Below are 27975 nucleotides of genomic sequence, written 5' to 3' on the forward strand. Positions count from 1 at the left end.
CAAGCAACTGGTGAACACCCCCACCCACTATGCCAGCCACACGCTTGACCCCGTCTTCTCCTCCAGCAAGCACATCCCCTTCAGCCACTCCACCGGACTACACTGGACTTATCACAGCGGCGTCCACTTCAACTTCAGGAGAACCACGACCCACCACCACCCGCAACAGGTTCCCCGCAGAAGCTGGAGCAAGATCACCGCCGACCAGCTCACCACCTCCCTCTGCCAGAAACCTCCCGCCAACACAACGGACCCCAACGAAGCAGCCCGTAACACACAGTGGCTCACCAACTGCGCCGACAACCTCGCTCCACTGAAGAACCCTCCCAGCTGACCCGGCAGCAAGAAAGCCTCGTGGTTCACCAACGAATTCAAAACCTCCAAGAAAAACTGCCTCAACCTCGAGAAAGCCTGGCGCCACGACCAAACAACAGAAAACATGACAGCCCTTAAGAACGCCACCGGCAAACACCACCAGCTGATCCGCACCACCGAAAGGACTACTTTCAAAGAACGTCTGGACAACAACACCCACAACAGCAAGGAACTCTTCAGCATCATTAAAGAGCTCTCCAACCCCAGCGCCGGCAACAACGACATCACACCCTCGCAAGACCTCTGGGACTCTTTCGCCTCGTTCTTCCATCGGAAGATTGCCGATATACACAACAGCTTCGGCGCACAGACCATGCACCCAACCACTGAACCGGCGCCCCCCACCACCACCCTCCGCAACTGAACCCCGGTCAGCACCGAAGACACCACCCACACGATGAACACCATCCACTCCGGATCCCCAACGACCCCTGCCCTCACCACGTCTTCAACAAGGCCGACTCCATAATCGCACCCCAACTCCAAGACATCATCAACATCTCCTTCGCCACCTCCACCTTTCTGGAAAGCTGGAAACACGCCGAGCTCAGCGCTCTCCTGAAGAAACCCACCGCAGACCCCACGGATCTCAAGAACTTCCGCCCCATCTCGCTCCTCCCTTTTCCTGCCAAAGTCATCGAGAAGACCGTCAACAAACAACTCGCCACCTTCCTCGAGACGAACGGATCCCTCGACCCCTTGACCCCTCCGGTTTCCGAGCTAACCACAGCACGAGACTGCCCTCATCGCAGCTACCGACGACATCAGATCCCTGCTGGACAACGGGGAAACAGCTGCCCTCATCCTCCTGGATCTCTCAGCAGCATTCGACACAGTATGCCACCGCACACTAATACAGCGCCTCAGCAACACCGGAATCCAAGGGAAGGCACTGGAGTGGATCATCTCATTCCTCGCCGGAAGAACCCAGAGAGTCCGCCTCCCCCCGTTCTGATCCGCAGCCACCGAAGTCATCTGCGGCGTACCTCAAGGATCCTCGCTCAGCCCCACCCTCTTCAACATCTACATGAGTCCCCTCGCAGCCATCGCACGCCAACACAAGCTAAACATCATTTCCTACGCTGACGACACCCAGCTGATCCTCTCCCTCGCCAACGACCCTGCCACAGCCAGAGCCAGCCTCCAGGAAGGAATGAAAGACGTCGCAGAGTGGATGAAGACTAGCCGCCTGAAACTGAACTCAGACAAGATGGAAGTCCTCATCCTGGGATCATCCCCCTCCGCCTGGGACGACTCCTGTTGGCCCCCTGCCCTGGGCACCGCACCCAAGCCAACGGACCATACACGCAACCTGGGCTTCATCCTGGACTCCTCCCTCACGATGACCAAACAAGTCAACGCCGTCTCGTCATCCTGTTTCAACACCCTGCGTATGCTCCGAAAGATCTTCCGGTGGATCGCCACCGAAACCAGGAAGACGGTCACCCAGGCCCTCGTCTCCAGCCGACTGGACTACGGGAACACCCTCTATGCGGGAACCACAGCCAAACTCCAGAAAAGACTTCAGCGCATACAGAAAGCTTCTTCACGACTCATCCTGGACATCCCCCACCACGACCACATCTCTGTTCATCTGAGAGACCTGCACTGGCTCCCCGTCAGCAAGAGGATCACGTTCAGACTCCTCACTCACGCACACAAGGCTCTCCACGACTTGGGACCCAAGTACCTCAACAACCGCCTCACATTCTACACACCCACCCGCCAGCTCCGCTCGACCAGCCTCGCCCTTGCCACCGTTCCACGTACCCGCAGAGCCACCGCCGGAGGAAGATCCTTCTCCTACCTGGCTGCCAAGACTTGGAACTCCCTCCCCATCCATCTACGGCTGACCCAGGACCATCTCTCCTTCAGGAAACAACTCAACACCTATCTTTCCGAGCAGTAGCGGACCCCCCCCCCTTCCCAGCGCCTTGAGACCCTAGCGGGTGAGTAGCGCGCTTTATAAATTTGCCTGATTGATTGATTGATTGATTGATTGTCTAAGACATTCAGTTATACCAAGCAAAGTGGACTCAGCGCTATGCGCCGCTCTGAAGCCGGATTGAGAAGGATGGAGGAGCCAATGGGTCTCAGTGAATATTGAGATTTGCATATTAACATGCTTTTCCAAAATTTTGGAGGAGACAGGAAGAACTGAAATAGGGTGGAAGCCAGACCAACAAGAGGGGTCCAAATTAGCTTTTTTTTAAAAGGGGAAGAACGAAAGCATGCTTCCAATTCTGGGGTTTGCTGCATCCCTCAAAGAGGTATTAAGAAGCTTCAAAATAACAGTTAGGACAGAATCATCTAAAAGGGTGAACTTAGCTGGGGGGAGGGGATTGAATAGAGAACCAGACTTAATGGAGTGCAGGGTATTCTTTAATAATGCAAGATCCATGGAAGACCATGGACTCATTTTGGTGGTCTCTTCTGACGTGTTTGCCAGAAGAGAGGCTTTCTCATGACAAAGTAGGCACTTTGAAGTAAGTGCAGGTGTCTGTATTTGCAGAACCCGCTGCTAAAAACAGGTGAATCGTATCAACTTTTTCAAGAAAAATACTGGCTAACTCATCACACTGGTTTTGTGAAAGAGAGGGTGGAGGCAAGATGTTATTGGCATCAGAAAGTTCTTTCTCCACCCTAAAAAGAGTCTTCTGGCAGTGTTGACAACTGACAATCTTTTCAGTGAAATACTTGGCATGCACCGATTTACAGAGGGAATCTTTTCAAAGCCACCACATATTGAGACTTGACATCCTCATCATAAAATTTCCTCCACTGTCATTCTCGAATTTTACGTTGTTTCTTTTCTAATCTAAGTGCGTCAGTAAACCAGGGAGCTGGAGGGTGACTCCTATCCACATGTTTTAAGGTAGGTGGCAAGATGATGTCAAGGGCCTCCGTTAGCCATTGATGAACAAAATGTGGTCCAAGTCTGGCTGAGATATAAGGGTGGGCTTGTATTAAGAAGCTGCTCATGTAGCACTGAGATGTTGAGTTTAGACCAGTTTCTGATTTTAGAGTTCAGAACAGGCTGCAAAATGGGGTCAAAATGATCAGACCAGCATAATTGAAGAGGGACTATGATTGTCAGGTCCTTTAAATTTGAAAAAATAGGGTCCAGAAGGTGCCCAGCAATATGATTAGGTGTAAAGTTGAGGAGTGCTCAATTGAGAATGCCTAGATTACTAATAAAAGCTGAGGCTAGTTGTTGTTCGCATCCTCAAGATGAGAGATTAATGTCACCAAGCAGAGTGGAGTTGGCAGTGTGTAGAACGTGGTGAGCCAGTAAGCAGGGAGAGCAGAGCACCACTTACTGGGGTACCCAAGAGGGTGACAGATCAATGTCCCAGAGAACCTACATCTCACAGTGAAAGAGAGAGTATATAACAAAGCTTCACAATTAGGGATGTTTCTCAATTTTACATTTGAAATCTTTTTTTCAAAATGATGGCAATTCAGCCACCTATGTTCTTTGTGGTCTGTGTAAACCCATTAGAGAGAAGTTGGCAGGGTGCGCTGTAATGATATCAGGTAGGAAGCCTTCATGCAGCCAGGTTTACATAAGGAATACTGCATCGGTCTAATGTTGCAAAGAACGTTAAATAAATGCAACTGATGTTTAGAGAGAGAGCTATAGTTCAAGCTGAAACAGAGAAAGAAATGCGACGAGGAGGGCTCAGCCAGGTAAACCAAAGAGACCTCATGCTCAACGGCCGTTACCTGCATGTCAGTCAGAGGAGTAGCCGACTGAGCATCACTAGAATAGGTGATTAGCAAGCAGGTGAAATTGCAGGAGTCACACAAATGAGATAAAGTATCCGGGTTAAAGACCTGACAATGCGCTTTAGGTTTTGGCTTTAAGCCATGTAGAAACATGGAGGTGTAAGATCTTACCCCTGGCTGCAAAGGACCTGGATTTCTGGACCCTGGCCCCGGCCGGATGCGGATAGGCACAGACGACCTTGCCTGAGGAGGGCCTTTGGTGCCTCCACTGCGCAACCGCTCAGCCATCTGTTTTAAAAGTGTTCTTCGTAGCGGCTAGACCACTCCAACTCCTGAAGTGAGTGCGACACCGGAAGTGAGTGAAGCTTCAGGCTCCTCTACCCCCCACACAAATGGCACTAAAGCCACTGCTGACCAAGGCCAGAGCCTTGGAAGATACAGACGAAGGAGCAGTAGGTAGGAGAAAGAATATAAATGAGGTCATTGTCAGAGCAGCAAGTGCAACATGTTAAAAGCAAGCCAGGTTGATTTACCACGTGGATATCCTTGGTGAAGCGCTGAACTATGTGAAGGGATCGAAAGTGTAATTGATACACACTGTTACGACTAAGTGGGAGCCGGTATGTGGGCTCGTGGCTTTCACTAGTCACTCTTGATTTTATGTTAGATGTCCAGGGAGGTGATTCGTGACCTCGGTTGCCCTGACGAATTTGCCGCTAATATACAACAGTAAATGAAATATGTTGGCCGTCCTTGAAGTGGTTTACAACATGCCATGTTTTTAATACTGGGCAGACTCACATTTCGGATTAAAAAGTGTGTGCGTGAATTTAGCTGCATTTTATTAGAGACTTCTTGTGTCTAATTTTTTTCATGAGGTCATTATTGTATGTTTTTTCTCTACACCTTTCCTACACTGGATTCAACCTTCTTTTTTGTTTGAGAAAGTTATCGATGATGATAAAAACGTGAACAAGCTGGTGAGAACCTACCAGTAGCACCTCTGGTGGTGCGCACGTGAGATACTTTCTCTTTTCTCTACACATTTTTCTTTGTAGTACACATACACTTAATTAGAGTGGGTGTGGTGTATGTTGAGGGGAAACAACCTTTACTACACAGGCGTTTCACCGCAGTAGGTTTACAACGCGGGCTTTACAACGCAAGTCATTTCAACGACTTGCGCTGGAGGGCGCTGTACGCTAAGGAATAGTACGATTTACTATTCCAACACCTTCCCTACTGTACGTAGACTGGTGTTGGAATAGTAAATCGTACTATCCCTAAGTCCAGCGCCCTCCAGCGCAAGTCGTTGAAACGACTTGCGTTGTAAAGCCCACGTTGTAAGATACCGCAATCAACATGATTGCGTAGTATCGTCATACATTCATGTTGAGTGACGTGACTGGCCACTCCTTTTCATTTCTGTTTTAAAATATTAATTAAGTAGGCACAGAGGATTAGGTCAGACTGTACAGTCGAACAGCTGGCTTTGGGTAAAGATAAGAATATCTCACGCATATCAATCCTTTATACACAAAAATGTGATAAGTTGCCCACTCCCACTCACTTAAGTATAAAAATAAATACCTGCCACTCAATCCCACCATTCTCTTTGCCTTCACTCTCCCTCCCTACCAAACTGAGCTATCCGTTCAAATGTAAGCAGTGAGTCAGTACCACACTGTCAGAGGCTTATGCAGAGCTGCTGGTCTACATGGCTCATTTTTCCATGCAGAGTGCGTCTGCGTACTACCACACTGATAGAGGAATGTAGCAGTTGATGCAGACTCAATGTGCCTGTGTGCCCCCACCTCTCATGGATCTGTGGAGCCCCAGAAGAAGCTGAACAGTGTAGGTGAGGCAACCAGACTCTATCTCTCCACCTCCACCTGGAGACCTGGGCCAAGCTAAGAAACACATGGGAAGTGAACACTTCCCCTGGAGACATAACAGCAGTTTGAAACTACTGGCGTTTTCCACTGCTGTTACATCCTAGGACTGAACAACCAGATTTGATTCTGAGTATTCACACTAAAGGATCTCCACGAGAGCCATAACATTGTTTTTTTGTTGTTGTTATTATTAGAATTATTATTCTATTCTATATTATATTTTTATATAGATTATATTTTGTATATTATATAGTATATAATAATAACTAATATTATTATTATAATAATACTTACATGATTAACTCAAACAATAATAACTACAATAATAATATTAATAATAATGATAATAAGCACTATTATTCTATTATCAATTTACATAGTCAATTATTTCAAGAATTTTATAGTGAGTGATACCTTAGCACTGGGGTGTGGGCAAACGTACAAGCGATGGAACCTTACTTTTTTTTTATATTCGAATAGATAAGCAATGAAGTAGTGCTTCTCACTTTTGGCAGCCCACAATGTAGGAATTGTGTTTACAACTTGATATTTCTTATCAAAGTGAAACTAATCTCCTGTGTCTTCAGCCTTCAGGCCAAGAAAAGAGCTGAATTATGCTCTTTCAATTTCACGCTTGACCCTAAAGAGATAATAGGATTCCAATACAGGCCAGCACTCGGAGATCATTCAGGGATCAGAACTATCTCAGGGCACCTTAGCAGTGAGCCCTCCAGAAGATCCACGTGCTTTGAGAGTTTACAGAAGCAATTCCACAGAATTCTGCTTTGTCAATCAGCAAAGTAAGACTCCAATCCGTGGAAACCATTGAAAAATAGTTTGTTAATTTATTTGCCCTTATTATATATAAACCAGGAAGTACTTAAGATTGCATCAATTTATGCTGGGCTGCAATGTTTAGGAAGGATTAACACATATGTTTCCCAATGATAATCAAATAAAGAAAGTGTGCTGTTTACTCTTGTTTAAAAACTAGATCTAACTCTCAATTTTTTAGAATGGCACATCCCTAAAGTTAAGGCAACGAAGCACAGAAGAGTATGTCAGAAAAGAGCCCTGAGACCCATTTAGTCTGCTGAGTGGAGTCGGTGCTCTATGGGTCTCAGTACCACACCTGTGACATCTCTGATTGCCATACAATGGATTGTGCCCTACGGATACCCTGGTTACTTTATGTAAAATGTAGCTGTATCAGTCTTGGAAAACCCGATTTCTATGCAATTCTGATTGTGTTAGAACCTTCTCCACATAGCTTATTAAATTTCTGTTTGTAAAACAGAATTGATGCAAGAGAACTGTTGGAGATCTCAGAAACTGCAGTCAAAGATTACTATCTGTTTTCCACCACTGATAACAAACAACCCTACTTATTCAAACCCAAATATGCTTTATTCGCAGCACAGGTACTACCTGAACCAATTCAGACTTCTCACCACTCACTATCTAGTTGGGTTCCCAAAAGTTGCGTTTGGGTTAGCAGATCTTTCTTCCTGTCCATGCGACTCACATTCCATTCAGTCTACTCTGCATTTTATTTTTTTGCCGTCTATATAAAAGCCCCTGGAAGAGATTATTGGTCTCTTCATTTAGATTGGTATGATTTAGAGATAGTCTAAATACTTTTAAAATTACAACTGCTCCAGAAACATTGCTTAATTTGTGTAAGAAAGAGTGCTGGTCCAGGAAGCTCTGCTCAGAAGCCGGCCGTCAGTATAATTAAAAATCGATGCCCGAACATCAAGGCCGGTAGTCTTTAAACCACTACTAAAAACTCCATGCTCCTTCTTCTCACTCTTGTAGGTCCCTGCTTTCTCCCTGTGGGAAGGTTTTGTCTTCTTTCTTGTCCACAGTCTTTCCCTATCTGGGTGTTTTTCTCTCTCTTGCACTCAGTAAATATCTGATGCAGAAAAAAAGTGCTGGTCCCCAACAATTAGTACTGGCGGCCCAAACCGGCAACCATAGGCTCAAATTAAGCACTGAAGATAAGAAATTTGTGGGGAGTAGCCATTGGTTTATTTTTAGTGATATATTTGTATTCGATACTGGACTATTATATAGTATACAGTTTGGGAAAATGTCTATCTAGATTTTACTTAGTATTGCTTTCGGTTGATGTATTGCATCATGCATGTATTTCTCTGTATATCTTTAACAGTCGTTTGAGCAAAATAAAGATGTTTTAAATTTGATTTGACTCCTGTATAAATGGTAACACCACACGCTGAGATATGCACCTGGTGTGTAATTACCTGTCTAATCTAAGTTTTCCTGCAGACAATGAAACACAGCATGCACAATCAGAGATTTGCACACCGAGTACAGCACGTTCTCACATCTTTACAAGCAGTGCGTCCTGTTTACTTTTCGCAAGGGTTTTTTATGGCAAAGTGTGAACAGGCCACATGACCGGATCTGCAGCTTTTTCAGGATAGTAGATTGTAGAACTGGTGTGGATAAAAACTTACATTGTTGCTTGTATCAGTACTGCAAGGGGACTAGGAACTAGGCGCTAAAACAAAAGATCAAGGGCATATTATTTACAAACTGCGATAAATATCGCAAAAAACGCTTAGCGCGTTTTACATTATTGTCCTCTATCGCTGAATTACATCGCCGTGTTAGTGGCGTATTAGCAACGCTTTGCTAACAGGCGAAGTACAATCCAGCAATAGACCGCAATAATCCTCATGAGAGTGTGAAGTCCAGCGATGATAATAGGGAAGTGTGTACTTAACCACACAATCAACCTCCCATAGTCAATAATGGTAAGTCAGGTTGTATTCAGTCATTAGAATCATGTGTTAATGGGGGATTAGCGTGTCTTTTCTCATCCCTGCGCGGGTCCGGGGCAGCGTTGATAATGCAGCGAAGTTGTGTTCGCGACGTTTTTTAATGAAGTAATTGTAAGAAACGCCTACTTTGCATCTCATTAGAGATGTATATCGCTAAGATGTGTAGCGTTAGAAAATTGGCTGCTAACATGCGCTGATGCATGTTAGCGCAGCCTTGTTAATAGGGCGATGAGAATATCGCTGCTTTAGCGGCAAAAAGTGCTGCTAAAGCGGCGATAATTCGCTTGATAATATGCCCCCATATTCGTTCTGCAGCACTGTATCTTGAACACTATTGCTGTTAAGACCATCTTTATTTCGAACTCTTTGGTTTCCCATTTGTAATTCTATTTTTTAACCTACAGATCTTGACAAATGCTGCACAGAGGTTTCTGCTTTCATAGTCCAGATGTATTCGAATATCGACATTAGAACTTGGGGAACTCATTCGTAACAAATGCCACATTTTTAGAATATTCAGATGAGTGACGAGAATGTAAGGTTCTGAGAAGGATTGCAGTGCATTGCTTCTGATCTATTACTAACACGGAGGGGGAGAGCAATATTGAAGACACGTAGGACCAAAAATGGCCCTGGCAAAATGCACAAACTAACCCGGCTCCCTTCATCTGCCCGTGCAACCCGCTCTGTTTTCATCTGTCCATTCTCTATCTCTCCTTCTCTCGTACCTCTCAGATCACTTTCTCTCTACCTTTCCTCTCATTCCTTCTTTCTCTCTCTCTCTTGAAGCCTCATGTGCCTCCAGCAATTAACCTCAGTGAGCTGGAGAAAGTGACAGATGCACCAGCAGTGGCCCTGGGCTTTCAAAACAAGCCTCCAAGGACCCCGCCCATCGTGGGATGCCCAGAACGATGAAAGCCAAGTCCGGCCCTGCTGACATGAAGCAAAGACCAGGGTCTTTAATGTACCTGCTCCCTTAACTGAAGCGCAGTTGAGTTGGAGCAGAAGCATGTTCCAATGCAGAAAAAGTCTGCACCATTATTGTTGTCACCGAAACTGAAGACTGTGCAGGGAGCATACATTCTTCAACTAGAGAACACTCTGGAGTTCATTAAAGACATTTGTGAAGTTTACCTTCACTTATCCAAGGGATGATGCACATGATTTCTAAAAGAAGCAGTTACCAGAGCAAAACTCACAGTAAAGTATGACTATGCACCATTTATAAGGCATGCTAATACCATTTTGATGAGTTACGCTGCACGTGAATACCTTGGGGAAGAACCTAACACATAATACAGTCTTGATCCCAAAAAGTCATTTACAAAACTTTATTCTCTATTAACACAGGGGCATTTAGGAAGGTAGACAACTCACCTGCGCTGAATTCCACTATCAATAATGAAACTCAATATTCTGCAACACCATATGTATGGACATGTCAATGCTCTGTAGATGCACTGGCATGATCATAGGGCCTATCCCTCAGTATAGGGCTTTATAACGGTACTAAAAATAGATTCTGACTTTTGAGATTTTCTTTTTCTGGGATTTAAAAGGTTAAACAATATCATAAATATTGGGCAGAAAAATTGATCTACTTGGGCGATTCTTGGGGAAGTTTCTGGGCCCTAACTAATTTACAAATGTGCATTTGCAAATCTCTAATCTCCAAAAGAAAACTCACAACAATCAGAGGGCAAATTCTTGGCGATCTCCTTCTGGAAATACGACCTAAAACGTACTGCAATTTCTCAATGAGACCAGTGTGTCTACTGTAGTAAATAAATGTATAGGTATGATATACTCTATTACTCCCAACATTCTAATCAGTGTAGAACATCCCTCTATTGACTTGACAGATCCATCGGCCGCCCTCCATACTCTAAAAGACACCCTCAGTCTTTTTTTCAGGTTCTCAGATTTCCGCAGGACATTGCCCAAGACTGTAGCTGATGCCAGGTCTCTGGGGTCAGATACTTCCTTTCATTAGCTCTGCAGTAGCCTTGAACCTTAATCAAAAAATGCCTGATCACCACAAATCAGTATTCCTTGCCAAAAAGGATTCGTATTTCTTGGGCATCTTTAATTTCCTTCTTCCAGTCCTCCAATTGTCAGAACATTTTCCAATTATTGCTGATCCCTGGAGAGCCTTTCTTGGCTTCTCCTATAGTCCCCAGGTCCTCAGAGAAGGTTCCCAATGTACATGTTCCTCTATGGGTAAACCACCACTGAGACCAATGCAGTCCTCTCCCAACTACACAGTTCATTATTGTAAAGAGGATATAGCCCGTTTTCAGCCGTCTATGTCTCTTGGACAGTTATAAGAATCCTCTCAGATGACCCCGGGGGACATTTTCAGTCCCTGGATTCAAGCAAAGATCAGGTGACACCTTATGCTTCTGCACAGACAGGTCAGGCAGGATTCTTCATTCGCTGATGTGTCTTCCGGGTGCACTGCAGATATCCAACCAACCTTTGTCATTGTTTGTCAGCATTTCCTGAAATGCATAAATATAAACCCTGACAAGCGCTTCTTATAAAGCTGGATGAAACCAACTCATCCTATCTGGAGCATCCATTTACCTACAAGGCCCAGCCTATTGGAATGGGGACCCACCCCTCTTCCTGATCTGGGAACAACTTTCCCCTTCGCTGTGCAAAGATGCAAATGTCTCTTTCTGGATGAAGTTCTTCTGCCTCTTTGCCCTCCTTGTGACATCTCCAAGTCAAAAGTAAGGATACTGTTCTCAGCCTTTGTGATGCCATCTGTTTCTGTTCTCCTCCCTAATGGCCTATCCCAGGTAAGTGTTCAATGGCTGCCTCACAGGAGTCTACATGTCTTTATAGGTTGATGAATTGTTTCCTGGAAGAACACCTTTTCACACCAAATATGGGATATTAATTACTGGCAGGAGACGGAATGGAAAGCAATTAAAGCCGATTTACTTCTCCCACACAGCATAAAGTACGATGTTTAAATGTTACCTTTCTACTATTGATACCAAAAATGAACTGTCACCACTTCACTAGATGCTTTACAAACGGTAAACCTGTTTTTTAAGCAAGTTTCTAGAATGTTACTAGCTGTATTCTAAGCATAAACGCGTATTCTTCATCAGGCCTCACAGTAGGAAAATGCCATTTTATCTATACAATGGCAAAAAGCTTTTGGCAGTTTTTCATGGTGGGGATACAATGATCATATTCAGCATGCCCCAATTTTATACATTGTTCACCCAACTCGAGGGGCTTAAAATATATAGTCATTACGACTTTCACGGAGAAGAATTCCAGGGGTGGAGGGGGGGAGAGGGGGCACTGCTCTAGGTCAATCCAACTTACTCAGTGTCTCTGGGCCCATAAATACTGAGTCTGCAAACTCCAGAGGCAGGAACTCCATGCCAGCAAACACCGGATCCAGAGTCATATATGGTGCTGCAGGGACAAATTACACCTGCTATTCCCAGTCCCTTCCTGTCCTGCTCCTGAAAAATAAGGGGAGCTATATATAGTTCACCAGATTTTTCCTCATGTGTTTTGGCCTCCCCTCTCCTCGGTTACCTACTGCCAGCCTCATTAGCCAAAACAAAGCCCCCAAATCCATTTATATCTTGCTTGAAGTAGGTAGTAAATGAATGTGATCGGGGACTTTTATTTTCCCCAGATTGAAAAAAAATCACATACGCCTATATCCACATACACTCCCTAATGCACGCATACATACACACACATTTCCCAGGTCCATGCATCACCTCCACAGCTAGGCTTTGATGCAGCCCTTGATGGAGGGAGACAGTAGTTTATTTCCTCAAGGCTTCAATCCTCCTTTGCCCTCCTGGGTTGCTAATTACAAGAGGTGAGTGACGGAGAACATTCTACCACTTACATGGCATAACACCCACCTCCACCTCGGCTTGTATCCCGTTTATTGCCTGTTGTAGTGCTAGACCCAGTTCCAGATGATGAGTCAGGTTGTCAGTTGGGTTTGGGGTATGCCGTTCAGCTCTGAGTTGATATTAAGTCCTCATGGTCCCCTCCCTTGGTCTCAGGGAGTCCATTGTTTCGCGTCAAGCCTACCATGCACACTTCGGTAGGTGTACAGGGTCAGAACGTTAAGGATTACCCAAACATTAGAGGAGGGCACAGATCTCATCCCCTGGTGCAAAATATACTGCCACATTCTTGAATGTAGCCTTTAAAAACATCACACTACAGAGGGATTTTGTTGCCCAGGCCCACTCAGTCAGTGTTCCTACTACAGCTCTGGAAAGCGTAGCCCAAACCGCACACCCAATGGTCAGTCTAAAACATCTTCTTCACCATGGCATTGGGAAGGACGCTTTTCAACTTAATCATATTAACATGATTGCCTGGAGCAGTGGCCTCATCCCTATCAAGAATATTATGAGGTTCATCCTCTTCCTAGTGAAGATATTCTGTAAAGTGAAGGTAATTCCATCAAAAGCCAGCACTGCTACCTGTAATACTTGTGCTTCTGATAATAAGTCAACTTCTGATCCACAAAATACTTTTTAGTAAGTGCAACCAACTCCTGAAATTCAGGAATAATTCATAAATCAGTCAGGAGTGATGAATGCCTGCTTACCAAAATATGTTTGTTTATCAGGTCCTTATTGTTCATACATTAAAAGCATTGCCTCTCTTTCAGGCACCGTGCTGTTAAAACAACTGTCAAAAGTATTATTACATATGAATTGAGTGCCTTTTTACCTATCACATATATTTGTGCATAGCTGTGGTGGCATTCGTCATCGTGGCAGCAGTACAGGGCATCGAATGGGAATTTTCCTTTTGTTTTCGTTGCATTCATGTTGAGAAGAGTTACTTTCCCTACTTTCTCATTGATGAATGTATATTGTTGTTCTGGAACTTTCTCCGCTAGATTCAGCCACCAGGTTAAAGTTTTAGAAGATGCATTCTTCTTATTATAGGTACAATAAAATGAAGCACTGGAGCCAACACTTGTCAGGATTTTCTGGGGAAAGTACAAAACTTCTGTTAAAAGAAAAGAAATAACAACTGTTATAAAAATAATAATGCATATAGAAAAATACTATAAGTAGATCTAATTGCATTGAAAGTCACTTTACAGTATGGTATTAACAGATAATTGTCAGTGCAGGATATACAAATAGCCTCATTCACAGTGCTGCGTAAAAATCAGGTGCAAAAACAGTGCGAGTAAAAAACTCTACCAGAAAGTGGCCGGTCAGTTTTTGTCCTCAATTTTGATAACTAACCATAACTGGCAGAAATGGTATTTCAGACCATTTTTTACTGATGATTTTACCCATACCGTAATTGTTCCTTGCACAATTTTAACTGGACAAAATGCATAAGCAACAAAAAATCTTGCATGCAATTTGCGAGAAACCCATGATATAAGTTCACTTTTAAACTTAGTGTGGCACACAGAATGACGCCATATGAGGCTTGAGCTGAAGGCCAGTGTTACAGCAAACTAATACTAGGTAGACATTGAGGACTCCATCTGCCATTGCCCAAAGAATAGTGTCTTTTTGCATCTTCTAGTGATGACATTTTAAATTCTGTTAGGGAATTTATTGTGTAAGGTTGGCCTTTGGGAAAGCATTTGTTTAAAGAGCTACAAGCATTTTGGAAACTTAAAGATGAGCTGTCTATTGAGATATGGTGGCAGTCGCATCCTAATGCCTCTGGCAGGAAAGCTTGTTGGGTGGTCCCATTTGCGAAAGGGTGGTGGTCGGATGAAAGTCCAACTGCCATCCTAATCAGCCCTCAGTTTGCTAAACACTGTTTTTGATGTCAAAATGCATACAGAGTTTTGAAAAACCAGAGCCTGGATCAGATCAGGAATGTGTTGCCAGATGAACCATGGAAAGATATGGCCATGGATTTGTTGGAACCTTTTGAAGGCATTGAAGAAGGGAAGTTGTATATTTTAGTACGCATTGATTATTTCTCTAAATGGGAGGAACTGAAGTGGATATCGAAAGCTAACACTGTTGAAATGTTGCCTTTTATCCAAGAATGTTTCAGAAGGGAAGGTTTTCCTGATGGTATTACTTCTGACAATGGTGTGATGTTTATGGTAAAATTATAGAATTATGTTTCTAGTTCAGGTATTTAAGTAAATATATGTATATGTACACGTTTTTTGTGTTTATATTTATTAAATTAAGTTTATTTGTTATAATTAGTTGAAATATAAATGTAATTTAATTAATTTTGTTAATAATATTAATAATATTTAATTATTTAATTTAAGTTATGTTATATTTTTAAGTCAATATTTTTTACATCTATATTTTTTAATCAATAATATTGTACTTACCTGTTTAAGTATAGGGAGTCGATATTTTTGTAATCGATATTTTTACATCTATATTTTTGTTAACTATATTTTTGTTATCGACATTTAAACATGGAACCCTGGAGATGAATGAGAAGCATAGAAATCCAACAACGATTTGACAGTTCTCCAATTTGTTTTAAGGAGGTATGAGATTATATATGTAAATAAGTCCTTTAAGCAAACAGTAATAGCCCATTTATTTCTTCATCAGTTTTGTTGCTTTTTTTAATTTTTATTCAATTTAATAGAATGGGACAGTGCTTTCGCATAGATTCTTTGCGGTTTATGCAAGCTAACGGAAGTACAAAAGAGATAAACAGGAACATTATTATATGGAATTTGCTATAGTTAGTATTAACTAATAGATTTTTCTGAATTGGGGAGTTAGCATTGAGTTTACCAGAAAGCAGTTCCGCTCATATAAAGTCTAAGCTGCTATGTTTGAACTATTATAGTGCAGCACAAAGACATCAAAGTATTGCAAATTTTAAAAAAGTTATGTTACTTTTTCAGTCAATAACATCACATTCAAGTTGTGTGCACCTGTTTCTTTACATATATGTAGTCCATGTATTACATCGAAACCTTTAATTGGCACGTGTGAGGAACATATCCTCTGCAACAATCCTTTTCACACATTGCTTTCCTTCAGTTCTTTCTCCAGGCTTTTAATCACTGCCTCTTCACAATAACCTTACCTATTATAGTAATAAAAGCAAAAAGAAAATCTCCTAATTAAGAACCACCATTTGAAATAAAAGTTAATTGCACACAGTAGATAGAGTACATCATGAGACACTGGTGTTCTTTGTGGTCAGAAAATTAGAAGACTTAAATTGACCATATTATTCACTAATCTTTCCTACCAAATGGATGTAATTTTGCATTGGGATAAATTGAGGTCTAGGGGGCTAAGAGTACATTTTCCAAATCTAATGAGGTTATTTATCTTTCAGTACATTTAATTTAACTTTAGTGGGAAAACAGTCCTATATGGTCAGCTTATGTGGTTAGGATATCTCAGTCCTTTGGGGGGTCATTTAGAGACTGGCGGACAGAGTACTCCACAACAAACGTGATGGAGCCCCTGTCCACCAAATGGACAGTTTGTCCGCTGTATTTAGAGGTGAACAGAGCATCATGGTCCATCAATGGGGTCCACATTGGCTCCAAGATTGTCAGGGTCATTACTAGTTTGTTTTTATTAGACTCCCATTCCAGGAGGTTGTTTTTGAACAACAAAAATGTTTGCTGAGTGGCCGCATGGCCCAAGGTGGCTGCTCAGCAAACTTACAATGCCTTCAAAGAAGTCCCCATTGCTCCTCTGAAGGCAACTTGGCAACCAGCTATCTGGAAACCGCTTTACATTTAGAGCTACCTTCAAATGATATGTTTCTAGTGTTCCAATGCAAATATATAGGCTACCCACAAGAAGAACCCATGTATTCACCCATGCGATACTACATACACTGAAACAATAGGGAATGGCCTCGTTCTGTCCACATTGGACATCTTAGAAGAATTTGACGTACCCCCATCCCCAGAATCTGGAAACTGCAATCTGCACTTTTTTCTATTTAAAATGCCCTGACATTTCCAATGAGTAATGTGCAAGTAAACCATGTACTTGGATGATGCAGAGCAGGACGAGACATGCTGTTCTGTCTTACAAATGAAATACATCTGTGAACCTTGGGTGACCTTATGCAACTGCGTGGGAGGTATAATTTATTCTTACTGGGCAAGTGATTCTGTGAAATTATACTGATATAAACCCTTTAACGTCAAACTGTTTCACTCATTTCCTGCCCCTTTTTATCGGCATTGGAGCTGTGCAATAGAGGTGTTTTTGATCAACTGACAATCTGTCTTGTAATCCAATAAAATAAAATGTCATTGAATCAGACTTTTGAGAAACCAGTCAGGCTCTCAAAGATTTATGAATTAGAAAAGTCGTACAACCTTTTTTCATGAAGGAGAAATTTTTTTAAATTGACAACAGTCACTGAAAATGTAATGTCCCTGTTTAATGAATGGGTGAATTCACCAATGCACAGTCGGTCCCAGTGTACAAATATAAGGCAGCATGCTTGTAATGAACACCAAATGGAGAGAGCTTCCCTCACTGGAAACAGAGATTGAGGCAACAATCCACAAATACATAAACAACATAGCACGGCAGTTAAATGATTAGAGGCATGATTTAAATCTTGGTGGTATGGATACTCTGTTGCAATGGAAACAGTATCCATACCGCTAAGACTGTTGTCCACCCGCCAAATTTAAATGTGGGTGGACCTTAGGTTTATTCTTGATGAACACTACTCTGCCTCCATCATGATTAACCCCTTCCGATGGCCACACAGAATAAGGGACATCGGAGACAGATCTCTAATTTCACCCAACTTATTTTGATGGGTGGAATTAGAGGTCAGTTCTCACTGCCTGTCACACCAGGAAAACCCTGGCGGCAAGGGGAGCTGAAAACTGCGAAACGCTCTTCTCGCCATGGGAAAGGACTCCCATGGTGAGGGGAGCATTATCTTTTTTATATATTTAAATAGAAAATCCAGCTTCAGGATTTTTTTTAAATAAAAAGAAATAAGTACGATGCACAGCTCTGTCATGATGATGGAGCTGTGCACCAAACTTTAAAAAGCTTTAGAATGCTTTAGAAATGACTGCCAGCTTGGCGGTCATTTCCAAATTTGGCAGACAGCACCTCCATCAGGGTAACGCAGTAATTTACTCTGTCTCCTTGTCAGAGAAATGTGCCACCCAACAACTCATACATCACGTTTTAGAGTGGCTCTAAATGTAAATAGACACTGTTTCACATGAAACAATATGCGCCCGGCAACTCCAGGAATGCATGTCAGAATAACAAGCACAAATGTTTTATGCTACTTATTGTGAAGACATATTTATCATAAAGGTACATATGTCAAATTACATGTACTAAACCTATGCTTACCTATATATACTTACCTTCATAATATTTTTGTTGCACTAATTTTAGGACTCCACATTTTGGTAGTATAACAGTCTGAATTTCTTGCAAGTCTATATAGAACATACATGCAAATAAAGTATATCCTGCACTCCTTTATTGATATATTCAGCAGGCATATCAGGAGCTAAGGAAAAGTAAAGAGACTATAGTGGCAATGAAGAAGACCCTTAGACTACAGGCATCTTGATGGATGCAGTAGGAACAACAGATGGCTTCCAAATGATCGAGCATTGTAGCCACCATCAGACAGAATACTGACGTGGCTGAAGAGGAGTGTGAGCCACTTGTCACACGCTCCCAGTTGTTTGTTACTATATTGGTGTACTCAGTGGTGGCCGACATAGATCGGGGCAGGGGGTGGGGGTGAGGTGGAAGGGAAATGTAAAAAATGTCAAACTTACCTTATCGCCACGTCTCTTCATCTCTCCTCCATGAGCTGGAATATGAAGCAGGAAGCACCCAGACTCCCCTGACCAATCACAATGCTAAAATGCAGCGTTGTGATTGGCCTGAGCACCGTGGTTCAGGACTCAGATGGGGACTGGGGGCCTGGGTATGTTCTCCACCCAGGCTGTAATGCAGCCTGTGTGGAGAACATGCAAAGTGCGCAAGACTGTTTGGAAGGCCCGACGGGGCTGACCAAAGCGCCATGCGCACTTGGAGTGGGCAATTTGAACTACTCCTCCCCTGTCCTGAGTTCTTATCATTTTATTTTTCCTTCAGTTACACTGCTTAAAAGCAGTGTGGGGAAGCTCCTCTGCCTTAGCAGAGGAGTCACCACTGGGTGTACTAGGGTTGCTCAACTGAGAGATGCATTCAAAGTATTATGCCTTACATAGATCTGAGGTTCATATTTATATGTTCAAAGTACTCCCTTTCAATAGCCTTCGTTCATAAGTCTCTCTTAGGTCTTCTTAACATTAATATTTATTTGTGTAACTTACTATTTTATTTTCTATTTACATTCTTATCCAAATAACCTTTGTCATGGTTTTTCCTTCTACTTTGTCTTATTGTTACAGTGTTTTATTTGCATATTTTGTTGTGCTTTCCTGTACAATCCTATATTATGATTAAGTTCTCCTTGTATCTATATTAAAAATGGTTTCAAAAAGTAAGCAAATAATAAAAGGGAGATGTTAAAATGATAGGTTTTTGGTGTCTGAAAAGTTTGAGATAAATGGAGTTAAAAGAAGAAACCAAGAGGACCATGGAAAACTCTCCCAAAAATTTCATATCCTGCATTAGTAAATTAAAACAAGATAGGGTTATGTAATTTGACATTTTTTCAAATTATCTTTGGAAATCCTTTCCTCTCTCTCATGGAAATATTTTTCCTAACATCCCCTTTTTCCTTCCACCCCCACTAGCAAAATGGGGTGATGATGTGCTGTCACTTACTTTCTGTAGCGGTTAAGCCTGGACTTACCTGTAGTATTTGCATGTGCAGAAAATAAGGGAAACACCTTTGTGTATGCTTTTAAAATTTCAAAACAGATCCACTTTAGTGGGTTTGTGCCACATGTGTACGGTTTTTCCCTAGCTACTCCCTAGGCACAACCCTAGGAAAAAGGAGTCAAAACAAAAAAGAAAACTGAAGAGTAAATAATCTATGCACATACACCAAACATACGCTCTGTTACTTTACTGATGTGTGACGGTTTTTTGCATCCTCTAGGTTTTAAACCTATGTTTCTTCTATTACTTACAGGCACAAGTCAGTCATAAGGCATACCATTTCTCTTGGTAACCAATGCCTTAAATGTTTTTTCAATAACACTTTTAATTTTGCTCTTGTGATCAAAGAGGGGTGAAGGTTTGCTGCCATAAAAGCCACGATTCTGAGTGAACAAATTGAAACTGTGGACACTTTGCATGGAGTAAGTTTCATTAATGTAATAATAATTAAGAGCATTTGTCTAAATTTTGATCTCATTGAGTTTCAGCTGCTATTAAAATGATATCTTGACCTCCTTTTTATTGTATTATTTTGCTAAAACCTGAGTGTATTGACCATTAGCTGAAGTCCACCAAGCCCCCCTGCCCCCTCCTCTTGAGGAAAGGACTCAAACCCTACATCTCCAAGCAGCATCTCATCACACTGTATGTGTATCAGTGGCAGACCCCAGAAATGCAGCCCCCAGTAACGGACTCACTGCTATTCCCCCATTTTCTTATTGTCACCCACCTGATCACCTTCCCTGCTATCTTTCCCATGCTTACAGAGCAGTCCTGTGTTCTTATAAGCCACTACTCTACAATGGCAAATACACACTCTCACTCTTTATTACGTGTGCTGCGCACATCACCAGCATAGGTCCCTCCCGCATGGAGAGATCTGTAGCATGGTTCTTGCTTTCCAAATCCCACATGCACTCATAAAAACAAGCATCTTTTCCTACTTTGGTATTATAAATAATGCATGGTCTAGGCACCATCGGTATGCAATGCAATCTTTGTCCCGGAAGCCTTTACTCAATTTCTACATGATGTGTCACTTTTAACTCTTGCATTATGTTCCTTTTACAGCCACAAACCAAGTAATGAAAATATATTTAAAAGCAACATGAAGGAGCATTCTTGCTTTTAAAGATTGGGGTTAGCAAGCTGCTTGTACCAGGAGATAAGAAAGGGGCTCATTCATATTTCGGATGGTGGCACGCCAGGCCACTGGTTAGGTGGAGGCCTTTACTGGTGTGCCAAATGGCCTCTAAAAGTGGTGGGGGATCTGTGATTTTAGGAGGACAGAAGTCACACTATCTTATAGACTAGCTCCTGTTCAACCAAACCACACATCTTCCTCAAAATGTGAAGAAGAAGGTGAGGATGAATGCACGACATAGAAATGGAGCAGGGTCGGACTGGCTTATAGAGCAATGAGTCTTCCATGAACGGAGATATGGAGAGATACGAAGACAGGACATGAAGACTGCTTCTTACGGCAAAAAACAGAAAAAGAACGGGGAGGAACTCACCACCCGGACACATTTCTCCGGTGATACATTTTCTCGGCGGAATCCATTCACACGCCAGAACAAAGGAAAATAAAATTCACACTCCAGTTGACACAAGCGGTAAAAGTGGATAGATAATCCTTGATTTAAAAGAGAACAAGCACCTTGAGCTACGTGGTCCTGAAGAGAATTCCCTTGAAGAAAAGGGTTTTCGAAACGCGTAGACCTTTTTGTACAACACTAGGACATTTTCTTGAAAACACAAATAATTGCTTAACGTTTGATCTGATTTCCTGTGTTGTGTATTTTTGAATTAATTCTTTCAAATATGTTATGTTCAAAGTGATGCTAATTGTTTTTTCATGTGTGTTATGATGTGGATGCATGGTTGAATGTGGTACCAAATGTTAGAAGTGTTGTGGTGAATAAATGTGGAGTGTAATTATTTCTGTCTATGAATATGTGAATATTTTCTAAAGATGTTTTGATAAAAAATTGATAATTAAAAATAATTGATTTATTCTGGACTAAAAGAGTTGTCCGAAGACTTACTGATTATTTGAGTAGGTTGAGTGGTCACGTTCAGGCCCCCATTCCCAAGTTATTGGCAATACTGGTGCTTGTTTTTGGTTTTTGTTATAGAGCAATCAGGCAGTGCCCGAGAGGCTAGTTTGACAGGTTTGTTCGCGGGCCAGTTTTTTTTACTGTTTTGAGGGCCTGTTTTATGGTCTGATGGGCCACTTTTTTATAAAGATTTCCCTGACATTGCCTGCGGCAAGCTCAAATGCATGAAGTCTTCCAAACCATCTAAAATACTTAAGCAGTGTGTCTCTACAAGTTCAATACTGCCCCAATTTGAAAACTTGAGCCACTTGTTTTCACTTATGGGGGCCACAATAATTTTGATGCCCAGGACTGTTTTCTGGAGAGGTCCGAAATTGGCAGTGAGCAGAGATTAGTGTAATATGTCATAGAGAATTCCATTATGAGGAAGAAGAAAGGCACTGAAATAAAAAAGGAGGAACTAACAGGAAAGATCAACAAAGAACGACATTCATTTTTGGAGGACATTACGGAATGGGTGACACAGATGTTTGGAGTCAGAGTAACACACTCGGGGGGTCGCAGTACTTAAAAACAATCAAGAAAAGCATTGCCAAAGGCAACTATTTTGTTGTGGAATAGAATCACTGCTTTTCACAGATTACATATGAGCTATTTACATTATAAAAGACATGTCCAATAGACGAATGAGAAGTGCATGGCTTACAGTCAATTGCGTGGCTTTTCAAGCTAATTTATTTTATCAGCTATGCAATGACTGCTTTGCTCCAACCCACTGAGAGCAACCTACATTGATGTGCAAGTGTAGGAATCTGAAACCAGTTCAACACCATGATGTATTCTGCTTTAAATGAAAATCACTTCCATGCATCTAATTAAATAAGTAAATTAGTTAGTTTATCATGTATTGAAGACCTTAATTTATAAAAGAGAGTGAACAGAAGAAGCTTTAATAAGCAATGTGGTAAAGGTAGAAGATAATGAAGTGGGCGCCCACAGAGGGGTGATACCATGATCATTGTAATTTCTTGGATTATTCTATATATAGCACGCACAAGCACAGTGCTGGAGTAAAGAAACGTGGTTAAAGCTGATAGCACAGAAAAAATGTTATGGTCAGATTTTCCATTGGAAGTGCATGTTTTGGTTTCCTCACGACGTTAGTGACGTTCAACAAATCAGCATGAAACGTTCCAAAAAAAGTCTATGAAAGTTGAATACCTTTTGGTAGGTTTTGTGTAGATTCATCACGCTGGAGTCAAAAACATCTGGGGGTCCCAAAAGTGATATTCCTTATTTTACATCCTATTGGATTCTTTGCTCCTCAATATAGAAAAAATGGTTCAACAGAATTATACTTCAATTTAGACCTTCGCCAAAGAAGTGACTTTGCTTATTTCAGTGTAAATCGAAATTACGTTTAAAGATGAATTTGACCTACATTTGGCAGATACTTAGCATCTTTTCCTTACTCCTAGTATTTCCAAATTTCTGAGTAGTCATTGGGGGTGGGCATTTAAAAAGCTGTCAATAAAAGTGTTAATTTTTTAACAACTATGAGCTCATTAGAATACACATGAAAATTGGCAGACATTTGGCATTTTTGGAACTCTATGGGTGTGACAGGTTTTGTGCAGATATTTTAAGAGGAAAAAAAGTTGAAAGGGGCGGGCGCAAAAACGATTTTATGTGCTATTAACTTGGAGCTCTTTTATGAGTCTGCATGAAATTTGGCAGTATGTTAACACCTTAAGTTAAAAGGAGGAATCTAAGGTTTCATGCAGATCCAATAAGGGACCTTCCCTGCAACTTCTCGCGGCCCCCGCTGCGCGGGAGCCGCTCGCTCTTTGTGGTGCAAGGAGGAGCCTGCTGCAAGAGGGAGAGTTTGACCCCTGGACTATCTGCGGGACTGCGAGGACCAGCCTGCAGTGCGGCGCTAATCAGCCGCAGCTGGTCCTCTTCCCGCCCCGACCTCCGGTGCTGCTTAAATCTTCCTGCCGAGTTCGCCTACCTGGTGTTGCCTGTCTTCATTGCCCAGAAGGAGACATCGTAGAATTGCTGGGGTTTGCTGGACACTGCAGACCTTCCCTGCAGTTTTTGCCAACTTCTCGCGGCCCCCGCTGCGGGGCCGCTCGCTCTTTGTGGTGCAAGGAGGAGCCTGCTGCAAGAGGGAGAGTTTGACCCCTGGACTATCTGCGGGACTGCGAGGACCAGCCTGCAGTGCGGTGCTAATCAGCCGCAGCTGGTCCTCTTCCCGCCCCAAACTCCTGGATCGTACTTAAACATCACTCTGTCCATGCACGCGGGACGCGCGCGGGTGTACGCCGGGCTAAGCCCGGGCCAAGGGCGGGCCCGTTCTAGCCCGTTGCAGACCGAGCAAGACTGGACCGGGCCACCTCCCTTGGCGTTAACTGTTCCCAGGATTGCTAAGGACTATTCACCTGTGGACACGAGACGCTGATTCCGACGAGGACATGGCGACTCGTGAGACGAGAAGCAAAGCCACTGCTTCCAGCACTGCGGTTGCAGGTACTCTGGACAACTTCTTAATTAGGGCCAGTTCGATATTGGACAATGAACTGAATGTGGTGGAGAAACGCCTATCTCTGGGTATAGATAGCGCTAGAAGATCATCACTTGGACTGATAGCTAGTGCTAGGACGCCTGACAAGGAGGGGGTTCTGCAGACGAGATTTTGGAGAGTATTGACCAAGCTATCAGTGCCGTACTGCAGGATCTTGAGAGTTGCCCGGGGGTGGGGGGCTAGAGTCTCACTGTCTCCTATCCCAGAGATACTCCATCCTCCCACTATCCCCAGTGTCTCTACTGTGGTCCCAAGTGATAGGGTGGCCACTACGAATTCTCAATCGCGGGGCATAAGGGAAGGTGCTATTCAAAAAAGGAAGCGGCCCACACAGGCGAAGGGGGGGAAAAAGGCTAAATTAGACATCAGAGCAGAAGTAAATCTCCCCCCAGATTTGCAAGACAATAGGGAATCCAACACTGTAATCCAGAATCATACTGCCCTAGTACCGGAGTCATATTCGCTAACGCAACCCACAACATTTAGTTTTGGTGATCTACCACGGGAGGGAGGAGGTGATTCTCTGTTGGCCCTGGGTAACATGCTCAAAACCCTCCTGAAACCCCTATTGGATAGACTTAGTTTTATCGAATCCACTCTAAAAAAGTTGGAAAAGACATCCGGGGAGTTGCTGAAAAACTTTAGCTCAGCCACTTGTACTAATAGGCCTAAAGGAAACACTATGCAAGGGACAATGGCACCTAGGGTCGCCAACCATGCTCCAAATAGTGACAAACCAACTACCCCTAGCGTGGTTCCAGCAGTGGCTATAGATGCCACGCCCAACTCCGGCGGTAGTATGGATAAACCAAATGCCCCCCCAGTAGCGGTTGGTGTAGATAGGCCTATCTCCGCTAGGACTAAGGTTGTGAGCAACCACAGAAAGGCTGGGCCTACAACTGAGGGTACTAACCTGAAATGGAGTCAGATTGTTAATTTACCGCCTGCGGCTGCTCCTCTGGTAGTGGTACTTACTGGTGTCCTGGAGTATACTGGGGCCTCACCTGAGACGTTTCTTTCCCTAAGGAACAAAGTTATCAACTGGTTAAATATACACAGGCCCCTTCCACCACATTTACCAGCTGAAATAGTGATGGTTAGAAGGGTCCCATGGGTGGGACCCACTGTAAAGAATATAACTGGGGATTGTGTCTTGGTTAACTTTAGGGATGAGGGTATTGTCTCTTATATCTACAACTGGGTGGGGCATGTAGGGAATATCTCTGTCCAGACTCGACCCTTGGCATACTTCTACCCGCCAAAGAGTGAAGTAGCGGGCAGAGAGAGGGAGGATGGCTGGACCAGGAAGGCATGCCCAAGAGGGTATGGCGAACCAGGGCCATCTCATTTTGTTGCCCCTGTGCCGCTAACTGCCTTTTTTACATGAGAATAGGTATTCCATCCTGGATCAGGTAGATTGACTTCAAATGCAGTGTAGTGTGGGGAGTTTGCCGTGCAATGGTGTTCTCGCTATTCAGCAAAGCGACTTGTCTGAGCCCACCCTCATAGCTGAAGATCTAATGGGGGTTCAGGATTCCTTGTATGGGCCCTCAATTAACAATCCACTCCCGAGGGTAACCACATGCTTTACTGAGGACCCACCATGGCCGACCCCAGGGGATTGTACAGACAGATCGACACTTCAAATTCTGTCATGGAACATCGCCGGGCTAACAAATAAATCGGCATGCCCATACTGGGGTTCATTCATCGATGACAATGCCATCTGCCTCTTCCAGGAAACCTGGGCAAGAGAGGAGGAATTCCGTTCTGGTTTTGTCTCCTTTTTTGTTCCTGCAAAGTGGGGAGGGAGGGGAAGGCCTTCCGGGGGTCTAACAACTTGGTTGAAAGTTGACTTAGGCTGTACTGCTAAGGCATTGACCACCAACTAAGATGACATACAAAGTACTCTTTTGGAATGGCCTAATATGTCTAAATTGGTTATCATTAATGTCTATTCTAGACCGGTGAATATTGCGGCAGAGTCAAAAACAATTGACGAGCTTTCCAGGTACTTAGACAAGGTCCCGCAGGGTGCAATGATTGTCATAGGTGGCGATTTCAATTCACATTTTGAGCCCCTGGTGGACCAGTTAGGTGGTCAGATACTGGAAGAGGACCAGTATTGGAAAATCCCACAGGTGGTGGGCTCATCACCAAAATCCTGGTCCCCTTTGAATGTTCAATTGCTCTCCCTAACCCTAGCCCACTCTATCAGGGCGTGCAATGGTCGGGTATCTCCGGATATCCCAGCCAGGTGCACCTACAATAAAAGAGTCGCGCCTGAACTACATTTTTGTTGAGACCAAGGCATGTCCTAAGGTGAAGGAGTTTAGGGTGGAGGACCGAGGTGACAGCGACCACAACGCTCTGATCTTATTCCTCCACTCCCCTGCTATTCTCATCCCTACACCTTGGCGTGAGAGTGGGCTGGTCAATAGAGCAACATTGTCGAGCAATAGGAGATGGATCAGGTGGGACAAAGTGGTGACTCGCCCAGACCTGTTGTCAGAGATCTACGGTCACGTAGCTGAGGCATTAGAAGCAGCCAGTGCTCTGCTTACTAGGGGCACTTCCCCTTCCCTGCTCGACGAACTGGGTGTGCTATATCAGGCTTTGACAGCTAGCCTTGCAGGGATCTTTAATCCGGTGGGAAGCGGGACCAGGCCAGGCAGAAAACCCTCCTGGTTTAACCAGGCGTGTAGGAGGGCGAAAACCGAACTTATTCATGCCTTGAAGCAGAACAGAAGCAGGGACCAAATTAAATAAAAAAGGTCAGCCTACCGATATCTGATCCACCATGCAAAGAAAGAGTGGGAGGTCGATCACTGGGTGAAACTGTTTCAATCGCTGGCAGTGAAAGACCCCCGCAACTTCTGGCAAATTGTAAACACAGGATCAGTTGATCCCGTGGCGGCCGTGGCACCCAACATTGCCGCTGAGGTTTGGGAGGATCACTTTGGGAAGTTATATCAGGGAGACAAGGACTGTGATATCCCTGAGTGGCAGGCATCAGTGTCAACTCTACATGATGGTTCTGAAGGGAGTGAATTCTCTGTTGGGGAGGTGGAAATGGCGATTGTGAGCCTACCTTCTGGGAAGGCTCCGGGTCTGGACAGAGTCCCTGGGGACCTTCTTAAACATGAACCACGGGTCTGGGCACCTTATCTAGCATTTATTTTTAATGCCATATGGGGAGGCATGTCGGTGCCTGATACTTGGCTGGGGGCAGAGATTGTCCCTATCTTTAAGAAGGGATCGCCTCTGCTCCCGGCCAATTACAGGCCAATTAGCCTTATCGATGTGCCCCAAAAACGTTTTGCTAGGTTAATCTTAAATCGTATTTTAGACTGGACAGAGGAACATTCTATCTTGAGCCCTTACCAAGCCGGCTTTCGAAGGAATGTTTCTACAACAGACCAAATTTTCCGTCTTAATATGATTTTTTGGAAGGTTGTGAAGGCCGGTGGGGGCGCACTTTACACAGTCTTTGTAGATCTACGCGCAGCTTTCGACCTAGTTCCTCGTCGAAAGCTGTGGACTGTGTTGGGTGAACTAGGGATCCCAACCCCACTTTTAAATATCCTGATTCGCCTCCATGCAGGAAATTATGCCCAGGTCAGAAGTGGCAGTGCCGGGTCCCTAACAGCTCGATTCCCCGTTGGCCGGGCGGTTAGACAGGGTTGTGTCTTG

The 27975-nt window shown here is 43.5% G+C and overlaps 1 protein-coding gene across 1 annotated transcript in view; it reads right to left on the reverse strand.

Annotated features, from left to right (window-relative positions):
- Positions 1–27975, reverse strand: part of LEPR (leptin receptor) — a 589765-nt gene that overhangs the window by 260464 nt on the left and 301326 nt on the right. The window contains exon 6 of the mRNA XM_078668979.1: positions 13544–13828. Within this exon, the coding sequence (XP_078525105.1) occupies positions 13544–13828 (285 nt within the window). The remainder of the gene's footprint in view (positions 1–13543; positions 13829–27975) is intronic.

This window comes from Lissotriton helveticus, chromosome 1_2 (genome assembly GCF_964261635.1).
Source record: "Lissotriton helveticus chromosome 1_2, aLisHel1.1, whole genome shotgun sequence".
In the NCBI taxonomy this organism is placed as follows: Eukaryota; Metazoa; Chordata; class Amphibia; order Caudata; family Salamandridae; genus Lissotriton; species Lissotriton helveticus.